General features: G+C 53.9%; 9 protein-coding genes across 9 annotated transcripts; 4 read left to right on the plus strand and 5 right to left on the minus strand.

The window, feature by feature from the left end:
* Positions 1 to 1,095: 1,095 nt before the first annotated feature.
* MAA_09866 (Alcohol acetyltransferase) lies at positions 1,096 to 2,819 on the plus strand (the record flags this gene model as incomplete). The annotated part of the gene is made up of 3 exons (XM_007827864.1): positions 1,096 to 1,140; positions 1,192 to 1,306; positions 1,441 to 2,819. 3 exons carry the CDS (start codon positions 1,096 to 1,098, stop codon positions 2,817 to 2,819), a joined length of 1,539 nt encoding a protein of 512 aa, XP_007826055.1.
* Positions 2,820 to 3,242: 423 nt separating this feature from the next.
* Positions 3,243 to 6,443, minus strand: MAA_09867 (DUF221 family protein; the record flags this gene model as incomplete). Its single annotated transcript, XM_007827865.1, has 2 exons — positions 3,243 to 6,269; positions 6,330 to 6,443. The coding sequence occupies 2 exons, from the start codon at positions 6,441 to 6,443 to the stop codon at positions 3,243 to 3,245; spliced, it is 3,141 nt and encodes a 1,046-aa protein (XP_007826056.1).
* A 3,431-nt stretch (positions 6,444 to 9,874) lies between these two features.
* Positions 9,875 to 10,259, plus strand: MAA_09868 (Extracellular membrane protein, CFEM domain protein; the record flags this gene model as incomplete). The annotated part of the gene is made up of 2 exons (XM_007827866.1): positions 9,875 to 10,000; positions 10,068 to 10,259. The coding sequence occupies 2 exons, from the start codon at positions 9,875 to 9,877 to the stop codon at positions 10,257 to 10,259; spliced, it is 318 nt and encodes a 105-aa protein (XP_007826057.1).
* Positions 10,260 to 11,277: 1,018 nt separating this feature from the next.
* On the minus strand, positions 11,278 to 12,557 carry MAA_09869 (uncharacterized protein; the record flags this gene model as incomplete). Its single annotated transcript, XM_007827867.1, has 2 exons — positions 11,278 to 12,308; positions 12,524 to 12,557. 2 exons carry the CDS (start codon positions 12,555 to 12,557, stop codon positions 11,278 to 11,280), a joined length of 1,065 nt encoding a protein of 354 aa, XP_007826058.1.
* Positions 12,558 to 13,162: 605 nt separating this feature from the next.
* MAA_09870 (uncharacterized protein) lies at positions 13,163 to 13,699 on the minus strand (the record flags this gene model as incomplete). Its single annotated transcript, XM_007827868.1, has 1 exon — positions 13,163 to 13,699. One exon carries the CDS (start codon positions 13,697 to 13,699, stop codon positions 13,163 to 13,165), a length of 537 nt encoding a protein of 178 aa, XP_007826059.1.
* Positions 13,700 to 14,622: 923 nt separating this feature from the next.
* MAA_09871 (glycosyltransferase family 2 protein) lies at positions 14,623 to 15,417 on the plus strand (the record flags this gene model as incomplete). Its single annotated transcript, XM_007827869.1, has 2 exons — positions 14,623 to 14,735; positions 14,799 to 15,417. 2 exons carry the CDS (start codon positions 14,623 to 14,625, stop codon positions 15,415 to 15,417), a joined length of 732 nt encoding a protein of 243 aa, XP_007826060.1.
* Positions 15,418 to 15,768: 351 nt separating this feature from the next.
* On the minus strand, positions 15,769 to 16,718 carry MAA_09872 (Short-chain dehydrogenase/reductase SDR; the record flags this gene model as incomplete). Its single annotated transcript, XM_007827870.1, has 2 exons — positions 15,769 to 16,487; positions 16,553 to 16,718. The coding sequence occupies 2 exons, from the start codon at positions 16,716 to 16,718 to the stop codon at positions 15,769 to 15,771; spliced, it is 885 nt and encodes a 294-aa protein (XP_007826061.1).
* A 2,707-nt stretch (positions 16,719 to 19,425) lies between these two features.
* Positions 19,426 to 20,366, plus strand: MAA_09873 (Protein-tyrosine phosphatase, active site protein; the record flags this gene model as incomplete). Its single annotated transcript, XM_007827871.1, has 2 exons — positions 19,426 to 19,945; positions 19,999 to 20,366. 2 exons carry the CDS (start codon positions 19,426 to 19,428, stop codon positions 20,364 to 20,366), a joined length of 888 nt encoding a protein of 295 aa, XP_007826062.1.
* A 58-nt stretch (positions 20,367 to 20,424) lies between these two features.
* Positions 20,425 to 21,983, minus strand: MAA_09874 (Tetratricopeptide-like helical; the record flags this gene model as incomplete). The annotated part of the gene is made up of 3 exons (XM_007827872.1): positions 20,425 to 20,616; positions 20,702 to 21,780; positions 21,920 to 21,983. The coding sequence occupies 3 exons, from the start codon at positions 21,981 to 21,983 to the stop codon at positions 20,425 to 20,427; spliced, it is 1,335 nt and encodes a 444-aa protein (XP_007826063.1).
* Between the last annotated feature and the right edge of the window lie 464 nt (positions 21,984 to 22,447).

Genomic DNA, 22,447 nt, shown 5'->3' on the forward strand with positions numbered 1-22,447 from the left:
CGCCTGTGGCCCGCGGGCTTGGATGCGATGTGCTTAGTGACGCGCGCCTCAAGCAGCGGCAGCACGCGGTTGCATATTTGTCGTGGGCGCTGGGCGAGTGCTACTACGTGTTGATGGCGTTGGTAGTCGCGATTGTCGGCATAGCATTAGACACAGTGGCTCGTGGCAATTGATCGGTATGGCGCTACGGCTTGGGACGCGATCAGGTGTGTGTGGTTGCAGCTTCGGATGTACTTGCAACAACAATAGCTTTGGCCAGTGACTAGCGATACCAGCGTTGACTGTCGGAGATGCGTTTACGTGAAGCGCCACAATAGTGAGGTTCAATAGTCGGTCAATCGAGCTGTGTTATTGTCGAGGGGCGAATGTAGGCAGCGTTGCCTTTGTTTGGATTGCCGACGATGGATGGTTCCGTCTGCAGGTCTACAAGTAGGCCCAGTCTGGTGGCGCGTGTTTTTGGCATGGGTCGCTCGCAGACAAGGGTGGTTCCTTCCTTCCCACTCGAGCTTGAGCTTGAGCTAGTACTACCAAGTGCCTCATGTCTCACGTCCCATCGTTCCTTCCATTGCCGGAACTTAACCGGCATGCATCAGAAACGTGGGACTGGAGATTCGAGAGATACGGCCAAAAGGTATACAGTACCGGCTCCAGGAGGTTTTTTACTCTGTATATCGAGGTACTGAGTACTTGTAGTCTGGCACCGAGAGCACACAATGTCCGGTCGACTGTTGACAATGCTGATTGACCCTGAGCTCTGGCTTGTTACACTGCATTCATGATATCTGCGAGTTTCAAGTATCAAATGCAGACTCGGCAATACCAGCTTTCGTCTCTCCAGACCCAACTCACCCTTCACTCACCATGTCCTGAGACGCTGCTCAACGTCGCAGTGGCGCCGCCACATCTCTACTCATTGGGTACCCACCGGCCACCAATTTGCATATGCTTAACGAAGGCGTCGTTGCATCAAGATTGTTCATCATGATTGTTCTCGGACTCTTCAGGCCCTAGATACGCGTGGACTTGTTTCCCGCCAAGAGTTGCGGAATGGGGCTGTGATGAATAAATCCGGAGTTACTCATTTAAGCTATAAATATGGGGTACCAGTCCCGCTCTTCGTCGACTTTGTCTGTGTTGGGAGTATGTCTGGTACTACTTACTAAGTACTTAAGTAAGTACTTAAGTAGGCAGCATGGCATCATCGCTCAGACTTTTCTTCCCTCACTCTCACACGACTCCTACTACCTCTGGGCATCATGGGCAGCCAAGCCGAAAGTCCAATGGCCTTGCGCCGGCTCGGACCAATGTGAGCGCGACAACTCCATTCCGCCTTCACAAGTCATCGACCCCTTTGTTGGCAAGACGTGTCGTACTGACTCTTCAACAGCGAGTTGTTTTCTTCTGCCCGCCATTACATGCGCTTATACCTTAGCGTAACAGTCACATGCCGTTACAACGCACCCACGTCGGCTCAGGGTATCGACGAGTCGCTTCTATATCCCGCCCTAGCAAGAGTCGTTTCTGCACAGCCCATGCTCAGAGTTGGCATCCTTGGGGAAGATACCAGCAAGGCTGCCTTTTGCCACATCAAAACCATTCATCTGGCAAACCATGTCTCTTTCGAGACATTGGATGGCTGCGAGACTGTAGACCAGTACAACGAGCACATTGCCTCCCAGCAAGGCTGGCACCATAGCCAGCCCTGGTTAAACATCCAAGATGTTCCCCCATGGCGAATAGCCGTCGTCAAACCAAGCCCAGCCGCCACAGGGGAGTTATCCCGCGTCCAAGAAATCATCTTCTCCTTCCACCACGCCCTGCTGGATGGCAACAGCGGAAAGCTGTTTCACGAGAACCTCCTCAAGGAGCTCAACCACCAACTCGGACAAGGCGCAGCAAACACCACCGCTACTACGACGGCGTCACTCCAGTTCCCCGATGCCCCCCGACTCCCCGAAGCCCAAGACCAAATCATCGCCTTCCAAAACTCGCCCTGGTACCTCGTAAAAACCCTCTGGAACGAACTCGGCCCCCCCATGCTCCGCGCCAAGAAACATATCCCCTGGCACAGCAAACCCAGCGACTTCTCCATCCCCTACGTTACCCTCACCAAGGCCGTCGACTTCCAGGGCCCCATCGTCGCAAAGCTCCTCAAGGCGTGCAGGCAGCACGGCACCACCATCACGGGCCTCTTCCACGCCCTCGCAGCAGCCTCCCTGGCCTCTCGCCTCCCCGCGGGCGAGGCGTCCTCCTTCGCGGCCAGCACCCCCATCAGTCTGCGGCCGTTCCTGGGACCAGCCGCCGACCCAGAGTTCAAACAGTCCTTCCGCGTCCTAGTCACCTCCCAGGAGCACCAATTCCCCGCCCCCCTCGTCGCCCGGCTGCGCACCCCCAAAGACGCCGACCAGAGCATCTGGGAAACCGCGCAGCGGGTCAAGGGCGAACTCAATAGAAAGGTGGCCAGCGTGCCCAAGGACGACATCAACGGCCTGATGAAGTACAACTCTGACTGGATCGGCTACTTCAAGAAGAAGGACGGCCAGCCGCGCCCCGATTCCTGGGAGGTCAGCAACATTGGCGTCTTTGCGAACCCCCCCGAGGAGGCCGGGTTCGCCGTGTCGAGGGTGTACTTTACCAACGGGGCCTTGGTGACGGGCTCGCCCCTGGCACTGGGACTGGGCAGCGTAGCCGGGGGCTTGTTGAGCGTCGGCATCTCGTGGCAGGAGAGCGTAGTTGGTCAGGAGTTTGTGGATGGGTTGGCGGGGGATCTGACAGAGTTTGTGACGAGGTTTGACGAGACGGGCAAGTTTGTGGTCTAAGCGTAGCCGAGTATGGACAAAGAGTATATGAATCTCTCTGGTATCACAGGGGGGTTAGGACGATGAGCAAGATGCGCAACATGGGTTGATGACAGAGGCGCGAGCAAGACATGTGCCAGCCCATATTGGATTTTCTACTCAATAATGTATAATGTGTAATGAGTAATTAGTTAGAGAGAAAAAAATAGACTCCGAGTGGCTGACACCATCGCAGAGGTAATTAAAACAGCTTCTTTGCATCTAAAATTCACCGCCAACGTCAAATCTCGTTATACATGATGTACTCTACTCGGTCCAGCAAGCGGTAGCCGTTTCCCATCGTTTATTCCAGATATACAAAGGGTCTATCCCAAAACGCCACACATCTATCAAAGTAGCACCGCGACGCCAAGTAATATCTCATAACAAGCCAATGTCCATCTCCTACCATCCTTCTCCTGGGTGTCGAGCAGGTTTATTCCCGCTTCCGCCTCTGAAGTAATTATACTGCATGGGATCCGCGTACGGGTCCACTTCATCCTGCTGCTGAAGACCGCTGTAGCCCTGAGGTCCCCCGCCCATCGCACCAATTGAAGGGCCCGCGGCAGGACCGCGCGATACTTGAGGAGAGCCAACTCTCTGGGGGACAGGCGAGTGTACCCTTGGTGGAGTCATGCGACCACGTTCCATGGACCCCTCACGGGAGTTGAAGCCTGGCGGAGCAGCCATGGCGGCGGCGTTGCGAACTAGGCCCGAGGAGCTGCCGTTGTCGTGGGCATATAGTGGTGTGCCTCCGCGGGGGACGGGGTCCGAAGGCGGTCCGTATGCCGCGTTGGACGGTCTGTAGGACGGGTATCCCGTGTCGGACATGGACATGTTGGTCATGACGCGACGAGGCTGGCCGGGGCCGCCAACACCGCTCATCATGGGAGAGGCAGGCCGTGAGACGGAATGGATACTACCCACATCATCCAACGAGCCTGGCGTCCCCATTCGCATAATGTCGCTTCCCTTGCCGTACATTTCGCCTCCACCATGCTCGTCCGCAAATTCTGCTCGATTTTTGTAGTACTGGAAATCCATCTGTGCATCCGAGACGTATTCAAATCCAGGCACAGCGTTTGCTGTCTTTCCCGGTTTGCCGCCCTTCATACTATCCAATGCATACACATCCGAGTAACCACTAACAGTCGCCAGGTCGGCACCATCGTTGTCGCGTCCATCCGTCAGCCGACCACGGTACACCGAAGGCAGGAGATTCTGTGCCTTCTGATGCACCATTGGAGTAATGAGAGGTTTGTAGAGCGCAGGATGGCCGAAACGACTCGCCAACTTATCGCTACGGCTTCGCGAATCGCCTTGCATCCCAGTTTCAGGGTGCTGTGCGGAATATTGAGTGTTGTAGTATCGCATCTTGTCGTCAAAGGCCTTTGAACAGTAGATCTTGAACGCAATCATCATGAATGGCAATGGGCACACGGCATAAAACTGGATATGCGTGCCATCGCCACGGGCCCAAGTTGTGAGCAGTACCACGCCGTTAGCAAGGATAGCCCCAAGTATCATGCGATTGAAAACAACTCGCCAGAATAAGCCGCCGGATTCTGTTTTGGTGACAAATCGATAAAGAATCAGATATTTCTTGAGGTAGCAGTCGATGGAGAAGTACATGGCGGTTGCGAGGAGACAAAGCGGTTGGATGGTACCGAAACATAGCGTAACCGTCGAGTAGAAGAGGAAATATGTGTAGTAGTTGGCATATTCAAACGGAGGCGGGGCCGTTAGCTCGATGAGTTCTCTGGGCGTTGGGCTCGAAAATTTCTTTTGGAAGAAGGCGACAATGAGTGGCCAAATTTGGGCGAGGTCGACAGCTGCACCAAGTTGCCGTTGAAGCAAATATGTGACCCAGAAAATGCTGTTGTTGCAGAACGAAATAACGATGTTCTGGGCAAGATTCCCGTCGAGGATGGCAGACCATGCGTCCTTCTTTGAACCGTTTTGGCCCTCAGTGGCCTTGATTACTCCAGCAATAAAGGACCATAAGACACCAAAAAAGGAAAAGACGACGAGATTGTTGAAAACAAAGAAGGCGTACAGCTTGCCCAACACGTGTCGTTCTCTGCCGGTCTTTGTTTGGTCGCCAGCTTTGCTCGAAAGTCGACGGAAGATCATGGGCAAAACCAGGTAAACCAACGAAGTCAAGGCGGGCGAGGCTATACCTTGGACAACACCCCAAATATCAGTATGGGCCTCAAGCGATGTCTGAAAACCTTTCCACACCTTGCCCAGGTTACTCAAGTTGACTAGGAAGATGGCAATCATTGCGTTGGGCGCAACCCACAGCATGGTCAGGACGGCAATCCATAAATTGTTGATCCACCGACGTCGACTACGGGTGGCACTAGATAGGGGCATATTGTGCCAGATGACATCGGTTGGTCGTGGAGCCAGCCTCACAGTCGCTCCATGAGGCTTCTTTTTTCGACAGGCATACGCAATACTGTGTGCCTCTGCAATCTCTGAGTAACTGGCAAAACCATAGGGCTGGGTGCTGCGCCTGTCCACGCTAACTCGAACTTCTTTGATCTCAATTTCGAGGTCCCGGATGCGCTGTGTGAGGTAGTCAATGGCATCCAGTCGCTGTCCCGACGGGTACGTATCAAAAGACCGGTCCTTTTTGGAGGCCTTGCAAGTTGGTCGTGCTGCTGGTAAGTTCTGTGGGTCCTTCAAATACTTGGCGAGGACCTTTTCCAGCTTGCGTACGGTTTTTTCGTGCTCTTCGATCAGTTCAGGAAGATCCTTGACATTTCGGGCCACGACAGTTCTTGCAAACGATGAATTGGGCACGACAGAGTCGATAATTCGCGCAATTCCCTCATCAGAGCATCCCTGGCGGGGAATGTCAAAAAGCATTAGGGTACGGGCATGCAAGCTGCATTGGTACTCCTCTGATTCAAAGTACTTTCTGCGAAGATGAAGAATTTTGCGGTAGTTCCACCACAGAAAAGACATGACGACAATGTTGAACAGGTAGCCAACCACCACCAAAGCCCAGTGAGGTGAGCCGAAAACGTTGCGAGGCGTAATTCTCAACATCCACTCGGTTGTGTCGGGTTGCGAAGAGGTTGAAAAGTCTTTGAAGTTGGTCAAATTGACAGGAACGAGAATGCCAACGCCAATGAGAGCCAAAATCAAGAACATATTTCTGCACATGCGGATAAAGCGCAAGAATATAGTCGCGTCCATGCCAATCTGGTTCATGAGGGTAACTTCTTTTGTATTCAGAAGAGGCGTGATCCAAGCCCATGGCTCTTTTCCGATAGGCGGTGGCGCATGTTTCTCGTCTGCGTGCTTTGATTTCGGAGCGTAAATAGCTTGGTGATATGGACGAATGAAGGAGAAGCATATGGCGATAAATGCTGTAACACCAAGGGATGTGGCCAAGGCAGAGTATACGGAGGCCGTAGCAAGCTACCGAATAAGATGGTTAGCGATCAGCAACATGTGCAATTCCCCTTGGAGTAATTCTACCTTGTCAGCTACAAATGGGTTCTTCAGAAGGTCGATAAGCTCCTGACCAGCATCTTTTTGGTCACCACCATCTCGGGGGAGCAAGGCTCCGAGAGCTGTGGGACGAAGCGCCATGGCGCGCGTAAGTCATCGACGTCGCACCCGTCGCCGAATCGGAGGGTTACAAGTTGCGAGACTCTGAAACCAGGTGGTCGTGATGGGAGCGCAAAGCCACTAATGTACAACACACGAGTATTCCCAAGGTAGAATGTATGCGTCACCAAGAAGCTTGTGAGTGTGCGTGTGGTCGACTCCGGCTCGGATCGCGCTGTGGTCGATCTTCGTGATGATTGACGCCTCGTGTTTCAGTGCAATTGGCGAGGATCGGTGGGGTCGTAGGTAAATTATGCGTCTTGTTTTGCGAATTCCAGGGCGATGAAAAACTCAAGGGCAGACCAAGAACAAAAGAAAGAGGAAGAAAAAATGAGAGCGGAAAAAAAAGGGGGGTGACTGGCTCGCTATAAAAATGCAATGTCGAGGAACACGAGCTTTGCGCAACGGGAGGCGAGTCCAGGAGTCTTTTTTCGAGGCAGCGGTGGAATCGGCAACGGCGCTCGTGGTCTGCAAGGTGAGCAGTAGATGGATCTACTAGTGTAAAGTAGATTAACGAGAGGCTACTTCTGTCGCAGCAAAGGAAACAGGAAAACAGAGGGTTGGGAAGAAGAGGAGGGCAGAAGTAAGGACGGAGCGTAGGTTAGTTATCAGGGGAAGAAAGAATGAAAGAAAGGCCAGACGAGAGCGAAGAGAACAAGGAGAGCGGAGGATAGTGAAAAGCGGACGAATGAAGAACAAAAGTTGTTGACAAGAGGAGAACATGGATGGGAGGGCCAGGGTCTTGTCCACCTTGCATTCTAACTGTCTGGTTCTTCGTCAAAGGTCTTTTTGGCTTGGAGTTGAACAAGAGACAATAGATGGAGTAGCCGGTACGTTTACCAATACGCTCGTCGCATGCGCATGCAAGTATGCAGTACCTATCTGCGTCTTGGACCCGCCGAAAACGCAACGTCGACTTGGGCCCTGACAGGAGTCTCCATCCGTCTCCATCCATCTCCATCCACATGGGCTCCAACGTCCACGGCCACGTCCATGCCCATGTCCACGGCTCCCATCCACCAACCACGCGATCCATCAGTGACCAGGGCGCCTGGATCGGGTCACACATTCCGATGTGCTGCATCCTGTACAGCAGCCCAGCAGGTAGCTTGGTAGCACAGCGCCGGCACGGCCGCCAGGCCATCAGTTGACGATTGGCCGTGGCACTTTGCGGAGCACAGGGCACGGAGCTCACGGTGGCGGAAAACATTGACCACTCACTGACAGAGAGTGTCTGGTGTTTTCTGATGTCTCCTTGATGCAGGCTCAGTATGGGACTCCAGCTGGAACTGGGTGACGATCAGGGATGTGCCCGCTGTCCGTTGATGCTTTGAATTGACAGACGCCATCCATCGCCCTAGGCTGCCAATAATTTTCCGAGGCCAAACCACTATCCGACCCCTTTTCTACAAAACACCACACACTTAACATTTCAGTCAAACCGAGGCTGAAACTCTCAGTACACCAAGTCAACCCGAATGTTATAGAAGTCAACACTGAAACTTTTAGGTGTCTGTGCCGCCCAAGCCAATAGCCACGGCGGACACTTGAGGGGCAGCCTGTGAGGACAATACATACAACACGTACGGAGGATTCGTGGACAGGTTTTTGAAGGCAGTGTGGGTCAAACGAGACACCGTGGAAAAATACCTCGATGAATCATCATAGGGCCAAGCACACAGGCCACGCAGTAGCAACCAGTGCGGCGGTACTGGGTATTCCACGGTACCTGTTGGTGGTGGTTTTGCATAGGAGCAAAGGCCGTCTAGGGATTGGTTTGCCTTGCATATCGGCAAGATGGCATTCAAAACTTGCTTGGCTCTTGGTACTGGGGTTGCAGCCGGTCACCGAAATTTACCGCCAACTTTTCCGCTTTGTTTGATCCCCAGTGATCGCACGGTGACTCTGTGGAAGAAGCCAGGGGTGTTTCCAACCGAACGCCATGCCATTGTTGACGAGCGGCTGTTTGCTATTTTTGACGCTGCGCCTCCTCTGATGGGCCCGGCTCCTCTACTAGCTCCTTGGGTTCCCACTGTCATGCATGGGGAGCACTGAATTCCTGTTAGTGCATGAAGAATACGAGGCGAACGCTGAGGTAGGAATGTTCTCCTGCGGAACCGAAGGTAATGCATAGAATGCGGGCGGTTAGTGTCTGGTCTAGAAGGATGCATCTCAGGGCGCATGGTATGAGTGTGTGTTGAGCACGCGCTGTTTCTTTCTCCTTGTTCCCGTTTTTCCCGCTGCGAGGAAATGAAAAGCCGAGTTGAACTGCGACGTACGTATTGCGTTCTGCCACATTCCATTCTTGAATCATACTAACTGCAGATCCGCTCGAGACGATGGCCCTGCGTCCACGAACTCCCCACGGGATGCTCGTCCGGGGTACACACCGACCAAATGCAGTCCTGCGTCCCAAAAACGAACGATGCTATGGCTGCGCGCGTTTCAAGTGCGTGAAATTCTGCAAGCCACGAGAATGACGGGACGAAAATTTTCTCTTTGTCGCCACGCATGACATGAAGTTTCACCAAGACCGTCCCACGCTTACTAAGACAGGCTATTGCTGTTGTGCGCGCTTTATGTAAAAACCAACACCGCAAATGGGTCCCTTATGTCAATAGTATAAGCAACTTCGCAACAGACGCCGAGAACAAGTGACAATGACGCGTGTACCGAGCGTCGATCAAGTCCCGGGCTAAGCTTTAAAGTTCCAGTCTAGAACCTTGGCTCCCGACGGAGAGGTGAGTAGTGGGGACGAAAATGTCTTGGGCTATGACCGATATACAATCGTATGCTCGGAGATGGTTGGCAAGTTGGTTACCAAAGATGGTACGGGCCTTTGTGTATTAAGCACCAAGGCCAAAGCAGAACAGGTGCCAGACTACGCCTACAAAGTTTTGATACCATATTGGCAACAATTAGACGCCTGCCTCATGATTTCCGTACACACGAACAGAGACAATGATCGCGAACAACTTGATCAACACTTGATACGTGTCTCAATGTCCACAACAAGTCGACAACTTGGCTATCAATTATAGTATATAAACTATTTCAATATTCGTCTACTTTTTCAATCGAAAATGAGCCTTTGGAACCACGATGCTGCGTACTTTCTGATGTTCAGTTACGCTAAGCACGTAAGTTCAGGCTACAAGTCTAGGCTGCGAATCTCACAAAAGCACCGTCGTACAGGCTGAAATAAACATTACTTGGTGTAGCTCTAACTAAACCTTGCAAATAGCCTGTTCTAAAGCCTGATCTAGGCATAAATAAATCACTGTCCTTGTCCATCGTGCCGGAAATTCTCTCCCACCCTCCTCACGTCAGATCCGCTCTGCCACACCACCTTACAAAGAAATCATCAAACAAAACGTCGTAGAGATTTGCGAAAAGTCACCAAAATCATCAGCATGAAGCTTACCGCTGTTCTCGTCGCCATCTGCGCTGCCGCCGCCTCCGCTGCCGTCGCGCCCGTCCGCTCAACTCCGCTCAACCCTCACACGAGCCACCCGTTCGACCGTTATCCCGGGTGCTCCGTAAGACACGACCCGATCCAGCTTCATGGTTCCTGGAGTACACGGTCTGCTAACTGTGACACCTTAGGTCGATTGCTTGAAGAGCAGCTTCGACGAGGCCGGGTGCGCCTACAGCGACAGCAGGTGCGGCTGCATCCACAAGAGGGTCATAACCAAGAGGTCGAAGCCGTGCCTCTGGGCCCGTTGCACCATGGACGAGTGCATCAAGATCAAGAACATGGCAATGGAGACGTGTGACAGGATCGAGAAGGGACTTTGAAAAATCTCGACTGGTTCTCTTAATATTGCCGCGATGGCTCGGCACTGTGTCGAAGGGCGTTGGGGGAGGGCAGGGCAGCGAAGCCTGACAGATGTCATTTTTTCGTCGTCTTCTGTCGGTATTCCTTGTGGTATTCTGTTTGTCGTGCGGCGGCTTGCGACTTGGCTGTGTTTTATACATTGCCGGGCTGCACATATGCCCGCGCCTCGCTTTGGTCTGTTAGAAATCTTGATTCGGTCAAATGAAAATATGATTATACACACGCTCGTGCCTTGAAATATTTATATTGACCGGTTTTTTCGCACTGCAAACCCACCCTTTCTTCATCAAGGACACGGCACAGCAGGGGACAGCCAAAACCCGCACAGGACTAGTCCTCGACTCCTCGTCTCGAACAGCACTTGTATGAAGTCAAGGCAAAGATGGCCGCGAAGCCCTTCCATTGCCATCAGACACAGAGGCCAAGTGGTAGGCGGCAGATCCCCATCTGCGGCACCGCGTCTGATCGGGAAGACGCATTCCTAGCATCGGGCCGTGGCGATACGAGATTCGGTTTGCATCCCGACGTCGCCTAGGTAGGAACGTCTGCTGAGCGAAATTCCAGGTGTGTAATGTTGTAAAACGTGAGTGCGGCCCCTGCTCTTCAAAGAGAGTCAGCAAGAGACATTGAATGTAATTATGCGCCGCGTCAGTTGCCAAGCGCGGCTCCTGTCGGGGCAAGAAATGATTCTGGAGAAAGAAAGGAGTGCCCGTTGCGGTTGCCAAATCAAAGTGTATTGAACGACATGGGATACATCAAACTTCCATGATAAATAAACATTCACCCCCAACGCCATTTGTTCAGGTGACACTGCACAAAACGTCCAGCTCAATCAATGTCAGACCTCGTCTCATGAGTCCAAAACACCATGTTGCCTACCTCCCGCCCTCCGAAACCTGGATCAAAAGTCATTTCATCGTATGTAACTCCTCCTACGGGCCATAACTGCGTGTATCCGGTCCCCAATCCATTGCTCGATCAAGCGTCCGCCGGGCCCTGGCTCCTGGTTTTGCGCGCCGTTCTGCCCACGGGCGGGAGCTTCTTTTCCTTCTTGGGTTTACCATTCTTGGGGGATGTTTGGGGGGGTTCTTTGGCGGTTTCCGCCGGTGCTGGGTCAGAGGCTGGGTCCGCACTAGAAGCAGGGTCTGAAGTTGCGGCCGCTTTAGCCGCCTGTCCGTTGGCGGCTGCGCTTCCATCAAGCTTGGGCTTCTTGTCCAGTGGAAGAGGATCCGAGGCAGCGGGATCTTTGGCTGTCGCGGATGAGCCATCGACAGGCGGAACGACATTGTCAAGCTTGCGTTTCTCGCCGACAGCATTGTCGTTAGGCTCGGCAGTGGTGATGGGGGGCGCGTCCGGAATTTCCGCAGGGGCAGGGGCTGGGGCAGGAACAGGCTCTGATTCGGGACCAGTGTGCGTCACTGGTGCGGGCTGCTTCTCCTCATGCTTGTCGACGTCCATGGCTCCACTGGCAGGAGAATCGTTCATGGGCGGCTCGGGAGCCTTGGCGCCGGATGACTGTTGCACCGGCTCTTCACGAGGTGCAGGCGCATCTGAAGAAGAGGAAGTATGCTTCTCGTCGGGCACAGAAGTCGGAGGAATGGGCTTTGGTTTCTCAACTCCTGTCAGCTCGACGGGTTCGATAATCGGCTCACCAGGAGGTTCAGGTGCTGACGGAGCTGGTTCCTCCGAGATGGTGAGCTCTGGTCGGGGCGTTCCTCCAGCAGGTGTCGATCCATTAACAGGCGTCTCTGGAACAGACATGACCTCTACAGGCTTGGGCAGGGTAGAACTATGGCCGGTGCCACCGTTTATCTTGTTCTCGCCAGCCGACTGAACCAATCTTTCGGCTGGCTTGTCACCAAGCTTGTCACCCGACTTGTCCGTGAGCCCGGCCTCGTCTTTTTCATTCCTGTGAGCTGGTGCGGGAGGGCAGACGGCGAGAAATGGCTGTCCTTGTGGAGGAGGAGCTCCAACCCGCGGCTTGGAATCATCTGGACCAAGACCAGAGACTATAGAATGACGAGTTAGCTTGCTATGATGGCAAAGGTGCAGTCATTCAGTAGAACTTTGGTGGCAAGTTGGCGCTGAGAAGCACGGGCAACAACCAATTACTCGCAGATGCATCAATTGATACAACTAGTGGGCATTGGGAGCACCAGCGAAGTCAGGCGACCCAAAATCCTCACACGGCAATATTACGCGATCGATGTTTCGCGACCCTCACCTTTCTCAACTGCCGGGACGTTGGTGTCGGTCATTGCGGTGGCAGACGTGGGTGGTGAGTTCGGATGACGTAAGGTGGGTGGTACCGCGAGCGGCTCTGTCGAGTGATTAAGCTTGCCTCTGCGGCTGAGGGAGCTCTGTAAGAGCGAGCAGGCGAAGAGATTGGTGAGCGATGAGGAATCCAAGCATGTAAGCTTTCATGCGGCAGGGAGATGTCTGATGGGGACGATGCCGTGCTCCTACGGGCAAGAGGCGAAAGCAAGGCAATGTGAGTTTGAGAGGGAGAGATGAGGCAGAGAGGCAAGCTGAAGCCAGTAAACCGGAGGGAGCAGCGAGATGGGGGAACGAAGGCAAAGGCTGGCCTTGGAGCTCGGTACTGGCCAATGCATGCCTCCGTGAAGAGTTAAAGAGGGCGTGGCCGGTTCCACAAGCAGGAAACAGTCGATCGAATATTGTTATTCCGCAGCTTCGGAACGGCGGACGCGGCGTGTTCCTCACCCGCACATTCGTGTGGCGAGATACCTTGGATTCGAGTCTGAGCCAAGTACCTCGATCCCCGTACGCACACGTCACTGACAGTGTGTGCCAGGTTCAGACATCTACATGTACGTTTAGCACTTAAGACGGCGACACAAGCAAGCTAGGCCATCTCAATGCCGCCCACACAGTCCACATGAACATGCCAAACCTCGTGGGTGGACCAGCCATCCAAAGGCGAGCCCGGCCGTATCTGAGACTTGGTTGCATTGGCTGGGCAGCATGACCAAGCCAGAGCAAAAAACATGTTCTCGTTTCTGGCAGTCACAGGCTGACGAGCACACAACGCAAGGGGGCTGAAGGATCGCCTGGAGATGATCTCGACCGTGTTCGCATGCCCATAGACGGTGCGGATCCAAACGATGGAAACGGCCGGACCATGGTACCAGACCATGGTACCAGACCGTGGCGACGCTCCAGGATTACTCCAGATGTCCAGGACCTCAGCTCCAGGATGCTGGGCAGGCGCTCCATTTGCGGAGAAGCGAAAGCTTAGGCGTGCTTCGGGCTCAGTCTCCAGCGCTTGATAGGCTGCGCAGCAAACACCAGAGACACGAGCTACAGGCCCCGACGAGGAGAAATGCAGAAGATGGTGGGCCGCAAACATCCACCATCGCGCAAGCCACCGATTTCTGGACATGGCTCAACAGCCAGCTGCGTCCAATAGCAGCATCGAAAAGCAGATCCCTTCGCCGCAGTTGGCAGTGAGGGGAAGACCTTGGCAGAACCAAACCAGACCAGGTCTACTCGGAACTCTGTGCCCAAGCTGAAGTCGAGCGGTAATACGAGGGACCGCTGTTCTTTGGAGCGAACAGCCAGCAATCCGAACAGGGCATGATGGAGGAGTGAGTGGTCAGTTGATGCTGTCGAGTCGGTTGCTCGAGTTTAGGTCTTTGTTTGTTATGGACGGGCGCAGCTACCCTCCCGCTGCACGCATGGGATACATATGCACGGCACTGGGCGCTGGACCGTCGAACTTGTCCGTCATGTTGCGGTATTGGGGAATATGTACCGAGTATCGCTTGTGATCTCGTGCCCGCACCCAACTTCGATGCGTCTCTCTGGAGGGGGCATCGAGTAGACGGTCTGTTCAAGACAAGCTGCGGCGGCGCATCAAGACGGCTATCCAGAAGTCAATTTCGCAAAATTGGCAGAGTGCAGACGTTACCAGATGATGGAATCATTTCGTCGTCCATGATTGTGTCCAACGTCGATTCGATTCGCCAAGCCTCACCACCCGTCCATCCGTAACAAAGGCCCCAATCCAATTCAGGGGCGTCAATGCAGAATTGGGGTCCCGAGCGCCAGGCCGCACACACGTGCTTAGTCATAAAAAATATGGGCCCGACACCACAAGCCCATCGTGACATGCTGGCCAAAGAAGCACGGGGTTGCGACACGCTCAGAGCTGACACTTGAAGCTTTTTCTGTTTTTTACGCGATACACCAGCCCAACTTGATCACGCTCCTTATCTCGTCGCCGACGCATCTTGCTTTCTTTCCATTCGCGCAGCACATGCTTCATTTTTTTTGTGGTTTCTTCATTCGTCCGCTTCTCTCACAATGGCTCCCGCCAAAGCCTCCAAGAACAAGTACTCGGTGATTCTGCCCACGTACAATGAACGTCGAAACCTGCCCATCATGGCGTGGTTGCTGAACCGCACCTTTACCGAGAGGTAAACCCTCCTCTGACACGTGTGCCGCATGCACAGCTCAAGGCTAACGCCAATTGCCAACAGCAAACTCGATTGGGAACTCATCATTGTCGACGACGGTTCGCCCGATGGCACCCAAGAAGTCGCCAACCAGCTGGTCAAGGCCTACGCTCCTCACGTCATCCTCAAGACTCGCTCCGGCAAGCTCGGTCTCGGAACCGCCTACGTCCACGGCCTGCAGTTCGTCACCGGCAACTTTGTCATCATCATGGATGCCGACTTCTCCCACCACCCCAAGTTCATCCCGCAGATGGTTGCGCTCCAGGAGTCGGGCAACTACGACATTGTCACGGGCACGCGGTATGCCGGCAACGGCGGCGTCTACGGCTGGGACCTGAAGCGCAAGTTTGTCAGCCGTGGCGCCAACCTGTTTGCGGACACGGTGCTGCGTCCCGGCGTGAGCGATCTGACGGGTAGTTTCCGGCTGTACAAGAAGAGCGTGTTGGAGAAGGTGATTGGCAGCACGGAGAGCAAGGGCTACAGCTTTCAGATGGAAATGATGGTTCGCGCCAAGGCCATGGGGTGCACGGTCGCCGAGGTGCCCATTTCGTTTGTGGACAGGCTGTACGGCGAGAGCAAGCTCGGCGGTTCAGAAATTGTCGAGTACGCCAAGGGCGTGTTTTCATTGTGGTTGAAGGTATAGACGGATGGGACATGTATGGGCCGAGACGGAAACATAAAGTAATGACGAGGAAGCTACGTTACTTGTAATATACCATTTTTTACCAGAACCAACGAAGCTTGCCCACAGTACATATGTACACTGAAGCGGCATCAGAAAAACGCATGCCCGCCTGAGGCCCAGGTCATTTCGATTTGCGGTAATTACACGGCACAGTCAACAAAACGTCAAAGCATGGCCGCCAACTAGAAGGCACTGGGTTCCCGTACTGACTTCATCTTCACAAGCCCACGAAACCAAGCATGCCTCAGCCCGCGTCATCCACGTACAATACACGCAACGGCATCGACGACATTCCCCAAAGGCCCGCGTCTACATGTTCCTCCCCCCCGTCACCATGATGGTCTGGCCAGAAACGTAGGAAAACAAGGGACTCGCGACGGCCAGAATACTCGCCGCCGCCTCCGCCGGCGTGCCGGGCCTCCCGAGCGGAATATCAGCATACGCAGCGGCGGCCCCCTCGGCCCCGGCGGCGCCCTTCTGCTTCTGCTTCTGCGGGATCCCCAGCGCGATCTTCTGCCCGTCCGGGCCGGCGACAAAGGCGCCCTCCTCCTTGGCGGCCGTCAGCCGCGTGGCAATGTGCCCAAAGGCGACGGCGTTGGCGCGCACGCCGAAGCGCGGCCCCCACTCCTTGGCGATGGTCTTGGTGAAGCCCGTGACGCCGGCCTTTGCGAGCGCGTAGTTGATCTGGCCGGCGTTGCCGTGCACGCCGCTCGTCGAGGAGACGTTGACGACGCACCGCGGCTCGCCGTCCCGGACGCGGAAGTAGGGCGCCGCCGCGCGCACCAGGTTGAAGGGCGCGGTGCAGTGCAGCGCGATGATGGTGTCCCACTGCTTGTCCGTCATCTTGTGGATGACCCCGTCCCACGTGTACCCGGCGTTGTTGACGATGATGTGGATCTTGCCGTTGCCGAACGAGGCCGCCTGGGACACGAGGCTCTGGATGTAGGTCGGCGACATGATGTCTCCTGGGACGGAGATGGCCTGCCCGCCGGACTTGTTGATGGCGTCGGCTACGGCATCGCTCTTGGCTGTTGTTTTTTTCCTGTTAGGTTGGGGGTGTTGTTGATGATGCCGCGGGGGGTGGGAGACATACCGGCGTCAATGTCGGTGACGACAACTTTGGCGCCTTCGTTGGCGAATAGCCTGGCTGTTTCGGCGCCGATGCCTTGCCCGCTGCCGGTGACGATGGCGACTTGGTTGGCGAGCAGGCCGCGCGGGTAGTTGAGGTGTTGGGAGATTTGGGCGACGCGGTCCGTCATATTTTTTTTTTCTTTGGAGGGGATGTGACTCGCGGGGGGTTACTTTGTATGTATATTTACTTTTTGGGTGAAATCGGACGGAACGGAGCTGAAGTTGGCGACGCTTGGAGGATGAGATGGGCTTTATGAGGCGCGCGCATGGAGCGAGGTTCGATGTAAGTGCCGAGGTCGAAGGAAGCCGGCGGCCCCGCACCCGGCTTTGGACAGGGTCGGGGTCCGGTGGCCGTGGGAGCCGGCTCTGAGGAAGGGTCAATCTGTCGTGTATCATGTGTATCACCGTGATGGCTTTTATGGCAATGCAAGTAATGCAAGTTGGGGTAAGCTGCGTAACTTGCCGTACTGTTTGTTTGCCTTGGGTCAGTTGTATGCTGAACGCGTTTGGTGAGTTGATGTCGAGTGCTAGCCCCTTGGATGCTGTGCTCGGTGCTCACTCCTGGATACAGCTGCTAGATATACTTGGGCCACGTGGACTAGTTTTCGTACTTTTATAAATGCAAGGGTGCTTGAAATCGACTTGATTAATGTGAAAGTAATGCCATGAGACGCCTATATGCAGATAATGCCCAGCTTGCAACCTACAGACAACATTAGTCGACAGCGCCTACCGACAGTAACGCCACAAACAAATAGCAGTAACTAAATTTATTTCTATTCAAAGAATGTATTACACAGTCACGCTAATATGGATTCATTGGAACTCAAGTACAAAAACGCACGTCGCAGGATAACCAAGTACACCCACCGCTACCGCCTCACCACCAAACTACTTACTGCATTAATCGGGTACCACGACGTTGTAGATGACAAAGTCGGCTGCTTTGAAGCCATCCGCGTAGACAGCCCATGTCTTGCAGACTCCAGGCCACTGTCCGTTGTTACACTTCTTGAGCTGGTAGGAATTGTTGGGGAGGTATTTGTTATACACGCAGCCGCCCCGGCATCGTGGTTGGAGAATTCGAGCATAGGTACGAAATACTGGTCGCCGTTGATGCGATTCGGGCTCGTGGCCGGCATGCAATTGCAAAGAGCGTTGATTCTCGTGGTGAAGGGACATTGACAATGATTTATAAACGGGACGAACTGGAGCTTCAAATTTGCTCCTTACTGCATGCAGGTCTTTCGAGATGGTACTGTCTGTCTAGTCTGGGTATTCGCATTCTTACTATTCGCTTTTGCATATCGGACCTAGTTCTTGCCAGGTTCTTGCCTCCCTTCGCTTTATGTAGGCATTACGGGAGAAACGCACTCTTCTGCCAACATTTCCAAATGTGTATCACATGCACGGCCTTGAAGGAAATACTCCGTTTAGTGTCCGTCGCTTAAGCACCAAAGGGGCTTACATGTATTCTATATTCCAGACTGGGGGTTGTCAGCCAACACCTCACGTTCCTGGCCTGAATTGAACGTCCCCAGTCGAGAATTGCAGACCGTGGCAAAATATATTTACGAACAGAGAAGTCTACATACACCAATATGCTATGGTGTATTATAGCATCAGTCGCGATTGATAGGTACCTTCCCTGGTCAAATGCTTTTTGCCTCCCAATGTAGTCTGCACATACGCGGCTTACGTTGGGAGAGGAACTACTCGAGGATTCTGTTTGGCTGGTGGGTTAACAAAAAAATAAAAGAGAGAAAGAGGGCGAATTGCAGTAGCAGAACCTGGTAGATTAACCGCCGCATGCCTATTAAGTAGGTACTTACATAGATTACGTATTTCAGGTCGAGGCATGTCACAAGCCGCACTAACTGGCACGTCAAATCGACACTACCAAACTCCTCTGCGATGCGAAGCCAGTGTTTGAAAAGCTCTTCATTAACTCCTCTCCATCCAATGCGCCGCCGAGCATCCAATCCATTTCTTGTGTCCCGGGCGGCTGCCTCACCAACCATCTCCACTGGGCCATCAGCCCGCATCGCAATAGCAGCATATTCAAGACAATCCACAAGGCATACTGTCTCAACTGATCCTCTGTGGCGTATTCAGTAGTCCTGATGGATGTGGAAGTTTATACGCCCGCTCCTTGTGGGCATTCGGTCCCACGACGGCCTGGCACCTCCACTAAGCTTTGTAATGCTCATTAAGCGGGCGGCCCGGTATGGCAAGATGGCCGAGTGGTTAAGGCGAAAGCCTCGAAAGCTTTTGGGTTCGCCCGCGTGTGTTCGAATCACACTCTTGTCGACTCTTTTTTTGTATCTCGACAGCCTTTTTTTATTGAGCCGCAATACCTATACTTGTACCTTTTTCAGTCAGGCTCAATGATTTTTTTCCAAGGCACAAGATATTCGGCGTGAATGACAGCATCTCCGCCTTTGGAGTCTTTACATCCCGTTTGGCCCCTCTACGGTCGACCAGGCGTGAGTCTGGCAGCGCACCACGACGGCTGTCATGCCCAGCAAGGAGATAGTGTCGCAGCGGGCACCACAAGCAAACCATAGTAGAAGAAGACGCCGGGCTCAGGAACAAATCCCCAAGATGGGGGCTACGGGCTGCTGATGACGTTGAGCCCGTTGGGCGGGGACCTCGCGTTGGTCGTATTGTCCCCGTGCTGATGGACAAGGCTTTCCACGCTCCCTTGGGCCTCTACTACATACATATGCTTGGGAGGAATAAATATTTTTAATGCTCCGTTTCTAGGAAAACATCCAACAAGCTCTGTTATCCGTCGCAGCCTAAGTAAAATAAGCCGGACCCCATCGAAAAAAAATGACAGACCCCAAACTCCTCGCATCGCTTGCCGCCGTCCCCATCGAGGATCCCATCGACCCAGACACCCTCGAGACGGTCCTCTCCAGACCCCCGTTTGTCATTCTTCCTGGATCCTTGAACATCCGCGATGTAGGCGCCTACGCACCGGGATACATCAAACCGAGTCTTATCTATCGCTCCGGCACACTAGACTTTATCCCAGAAGCCTCCAGCAGTTTGCTCCGCAGCCAGCTCGGCGTCTCAACCGTCTTTGACTTTCGGCGCAGAGACGAAGTCAAGAGACGCCTCTGCGACGTCGATGGCATACAAGTAGTTTCGTGTCCGTTCCAGGACGGCCAAGTGGACAACGTCGATGTCGATTTAGCAGCGTTTGTACCCCGGGATGGAGAAGTCGTCAGCAAAGGGTACAGGGACATGTACAACGTTATTTTGGAAGGGTACACGACGGGTTACAGGAAGGTGTTTGAGGCGTTGAAGAGCGCAGACAGGAACCACGCCGTTCTTTTCCACTGCATGGGTGAGTGCGCCCGGGTACTTTGGCAAGTGATTTGCAAACTAACCGACCGGCAGGGGGCAAAGATCGGACCGGTGTCATGAGCGCTCTCGTTTTGGACCTTATGGGTGCGCCTGTGCCCGTCATTGCTGAGGAGTATGCTCTGACGCGCGTCGGAACAGAGCCGTTTAGGGCAAAGATGCTCCCTGCTGCTATTTTGGGCTTTGCGGGGATTGCACTGGAGGACGGTGATGGGGGTTCCACGGTGCAGGATGGGTTGAAAGTTCCTGGAGTGCGGGAGATACTGGGCAGCCGTGCTGAGATCATGGCGGATTTTATGGAGGGACTGGAGACACGGTATGGTGGTGCCGAGGGGTATTTGAGGGAGAGGCTGGGGTTCGGCGAGGACGATGTGCGGCAGATTAGAGGTAACTTGAGGCCGTAGATTCGTGCGATGGGAGCACACTTGCTGGCATGTTGCGACGGCTGCGGTATATACATCACTATAGCTTAAAGTCGGTGTTTAACTTTTCCCATCCTGCTGACGACTCGTCCATCCCTGCCACCCGCTCTGCGAGCTTCGTCTTGAGATTGCGGTGCTTTTCAGTGCACAGCTCGTACATGGTGGACAGGTTAAACAGGAGGGTGTGCGAGGAGAAGCCCGACTCGATTAGGCTTTCGAGGATATCGCGCCCCTGATACAGTTAGCACAGAATGTTCGACGATGCGCGCTGGATGCATACGTGCCTCTTGCATCCGGCCGATGTATAACAGACAAACTGCCGTGTTGACGCCAACCATCTCGTCGTCCGGCATGGCTTCCCGCAGGTCCTTCCATCTCTTCAAGGCAGATTCATAATCGCCATCTGCCATTTCGCATAGGGCCAGGATGAGCTTCTCTGTCTCGGCTGCATTGTCGGAGCACTGTGCCGCGCAGTCTCGCGCCTTGTCCGCGTCACCGATGTGCAGCCACAAAAGAGCCTTTGACAGCGCAATCTTGCCGTCGCCTTTATCTTTCAGACTCTTCAGATGGTGAGCGGCCCCGGAAAGATCATCCATGTCGATGAGCGCACCCGCAACCTTGACTCCCAGTTCATGAAGACGGGCTTTCCACAGCTCACTTGAGGAATTGTCGTGCTTTTCCATAGCTGTGCCAATGTGCTCGCGCGCCTCTCTCGCCAAGTCGTGATAGCTCATGACGGCCCGTCGTGGGTCCCCGAATCCAAGAGCCTGCAGTCGCACGTTGAGCACCCGCAGCTCCCAGGGAACCAGGTGCTCGCCCGTCTTGTCATCGACGTAGGTCCGTACATTGCTTAAATCTTCCAGCGCTTTCACCTCTTGAGCTGCCAGCGGGGTGGCGTCAATAAGCGTCAGGCAAACAAGCCGGGTGTACAGGAGAGTGAAGATGCGCTGTGAATCAGCCGGGTCTACGGCTCCGTGGGCCCCAGAGCCAGTTAGTTCCTGGACGGACGCGATGGCTGCGGCGCGAAAGTGCCCCCTTGCGAGAAGTTGCTCTAAGGGCGTTGCAGGATCAGGCTGCTTTGGGGAATTGCGGAATGCGACTGGGACGTTGAGCGGCGTGAGAGGATGGTAGATTTCGGGGCGAAGAAGGAATGAGAAGTCCTTGGGGCGGGATTCGCCTACTTGAGGGATTGGGGAGCTGGTGGGTTGACGGTTCTGGGACGTTGTACGTTGGGGGAGCTGGGCTTGAAGTCGTTCAGGCTGTGGCCTTGGTGGTGAGCTTAATGGAGAACTGCTTGGAGGGTTAGCTGGCGATGGTTGGAAGGCAGGGTGGGATGAGCTTGCTCGTCTGAATCGAGGGGCCCCTTGGTACTGGATCGCGGTCGCGAAGCTTTGGACTGTTAGTGTTGGTGTTTGATTGACGCTGGGTCGATAAGCTGTGATGAGGGCGTGATGAAGAAGACATGATGGCTGCGTGCTGTTGGTGTTGAAGCGAATGACGCAAACTGGTGGTTGGAGGGTGCAGCTGGGACTCACAGCGCGAAACCGACGACTTGTTCTTGGTATGGCCCCTTTGGAGGCCCTTTTCAGGTTGGCTCATGATGATTTGGCCAAATATGCGCAAAGTCGGATGATGAGCTTTGAGTGTGAATTGTCGTCAAAGCCATGAGCGAGGTCTGGGTTCATGAGCGGATAATCGCCGGCAAAGTGGGGAACTCAGCGAATCACTTACACGGCGGCATTAGAGGTAAGAGTCACTTTCATTTGTATACTTTTTTAAAAAAAAATCGAATTCTGACATATTCTAAGTATATTGGTTCTCGTGATTGTTGTGGTGTATGCGTTGCCTGCATATTTGGAATCTCTGGATCATGAGCAACCGTACTACGGTACGACCGGCGGGTAAACTCCAGAGCCTTCAAGATCTTGTGCAGACGCTCATGGTTCCTCGGCATTTTTTGCACGAGTCTGAACTTTTTATGCATATAGATCAAAAAATTCTTGTGCCTAAAATGACAGCGAGGGGGACTTTACTTGCGTAGCTGATAGAATACCATTTTGGTT

Source organism: Metarhizium robertsii, assembly GCF_000187425.2.
Source record: "Metarhizium robertsii ARSEF 23 chromosome Unknown MAA_Scf_4, whole genome shotgun sequence".
Lineage (NCBI taxonomy): Eukaryota > Fungi > Ascomycota > Sordariomycetes > Hypocreales > Clavicipitaceae > Metarhizium > Metarhizium robertsii.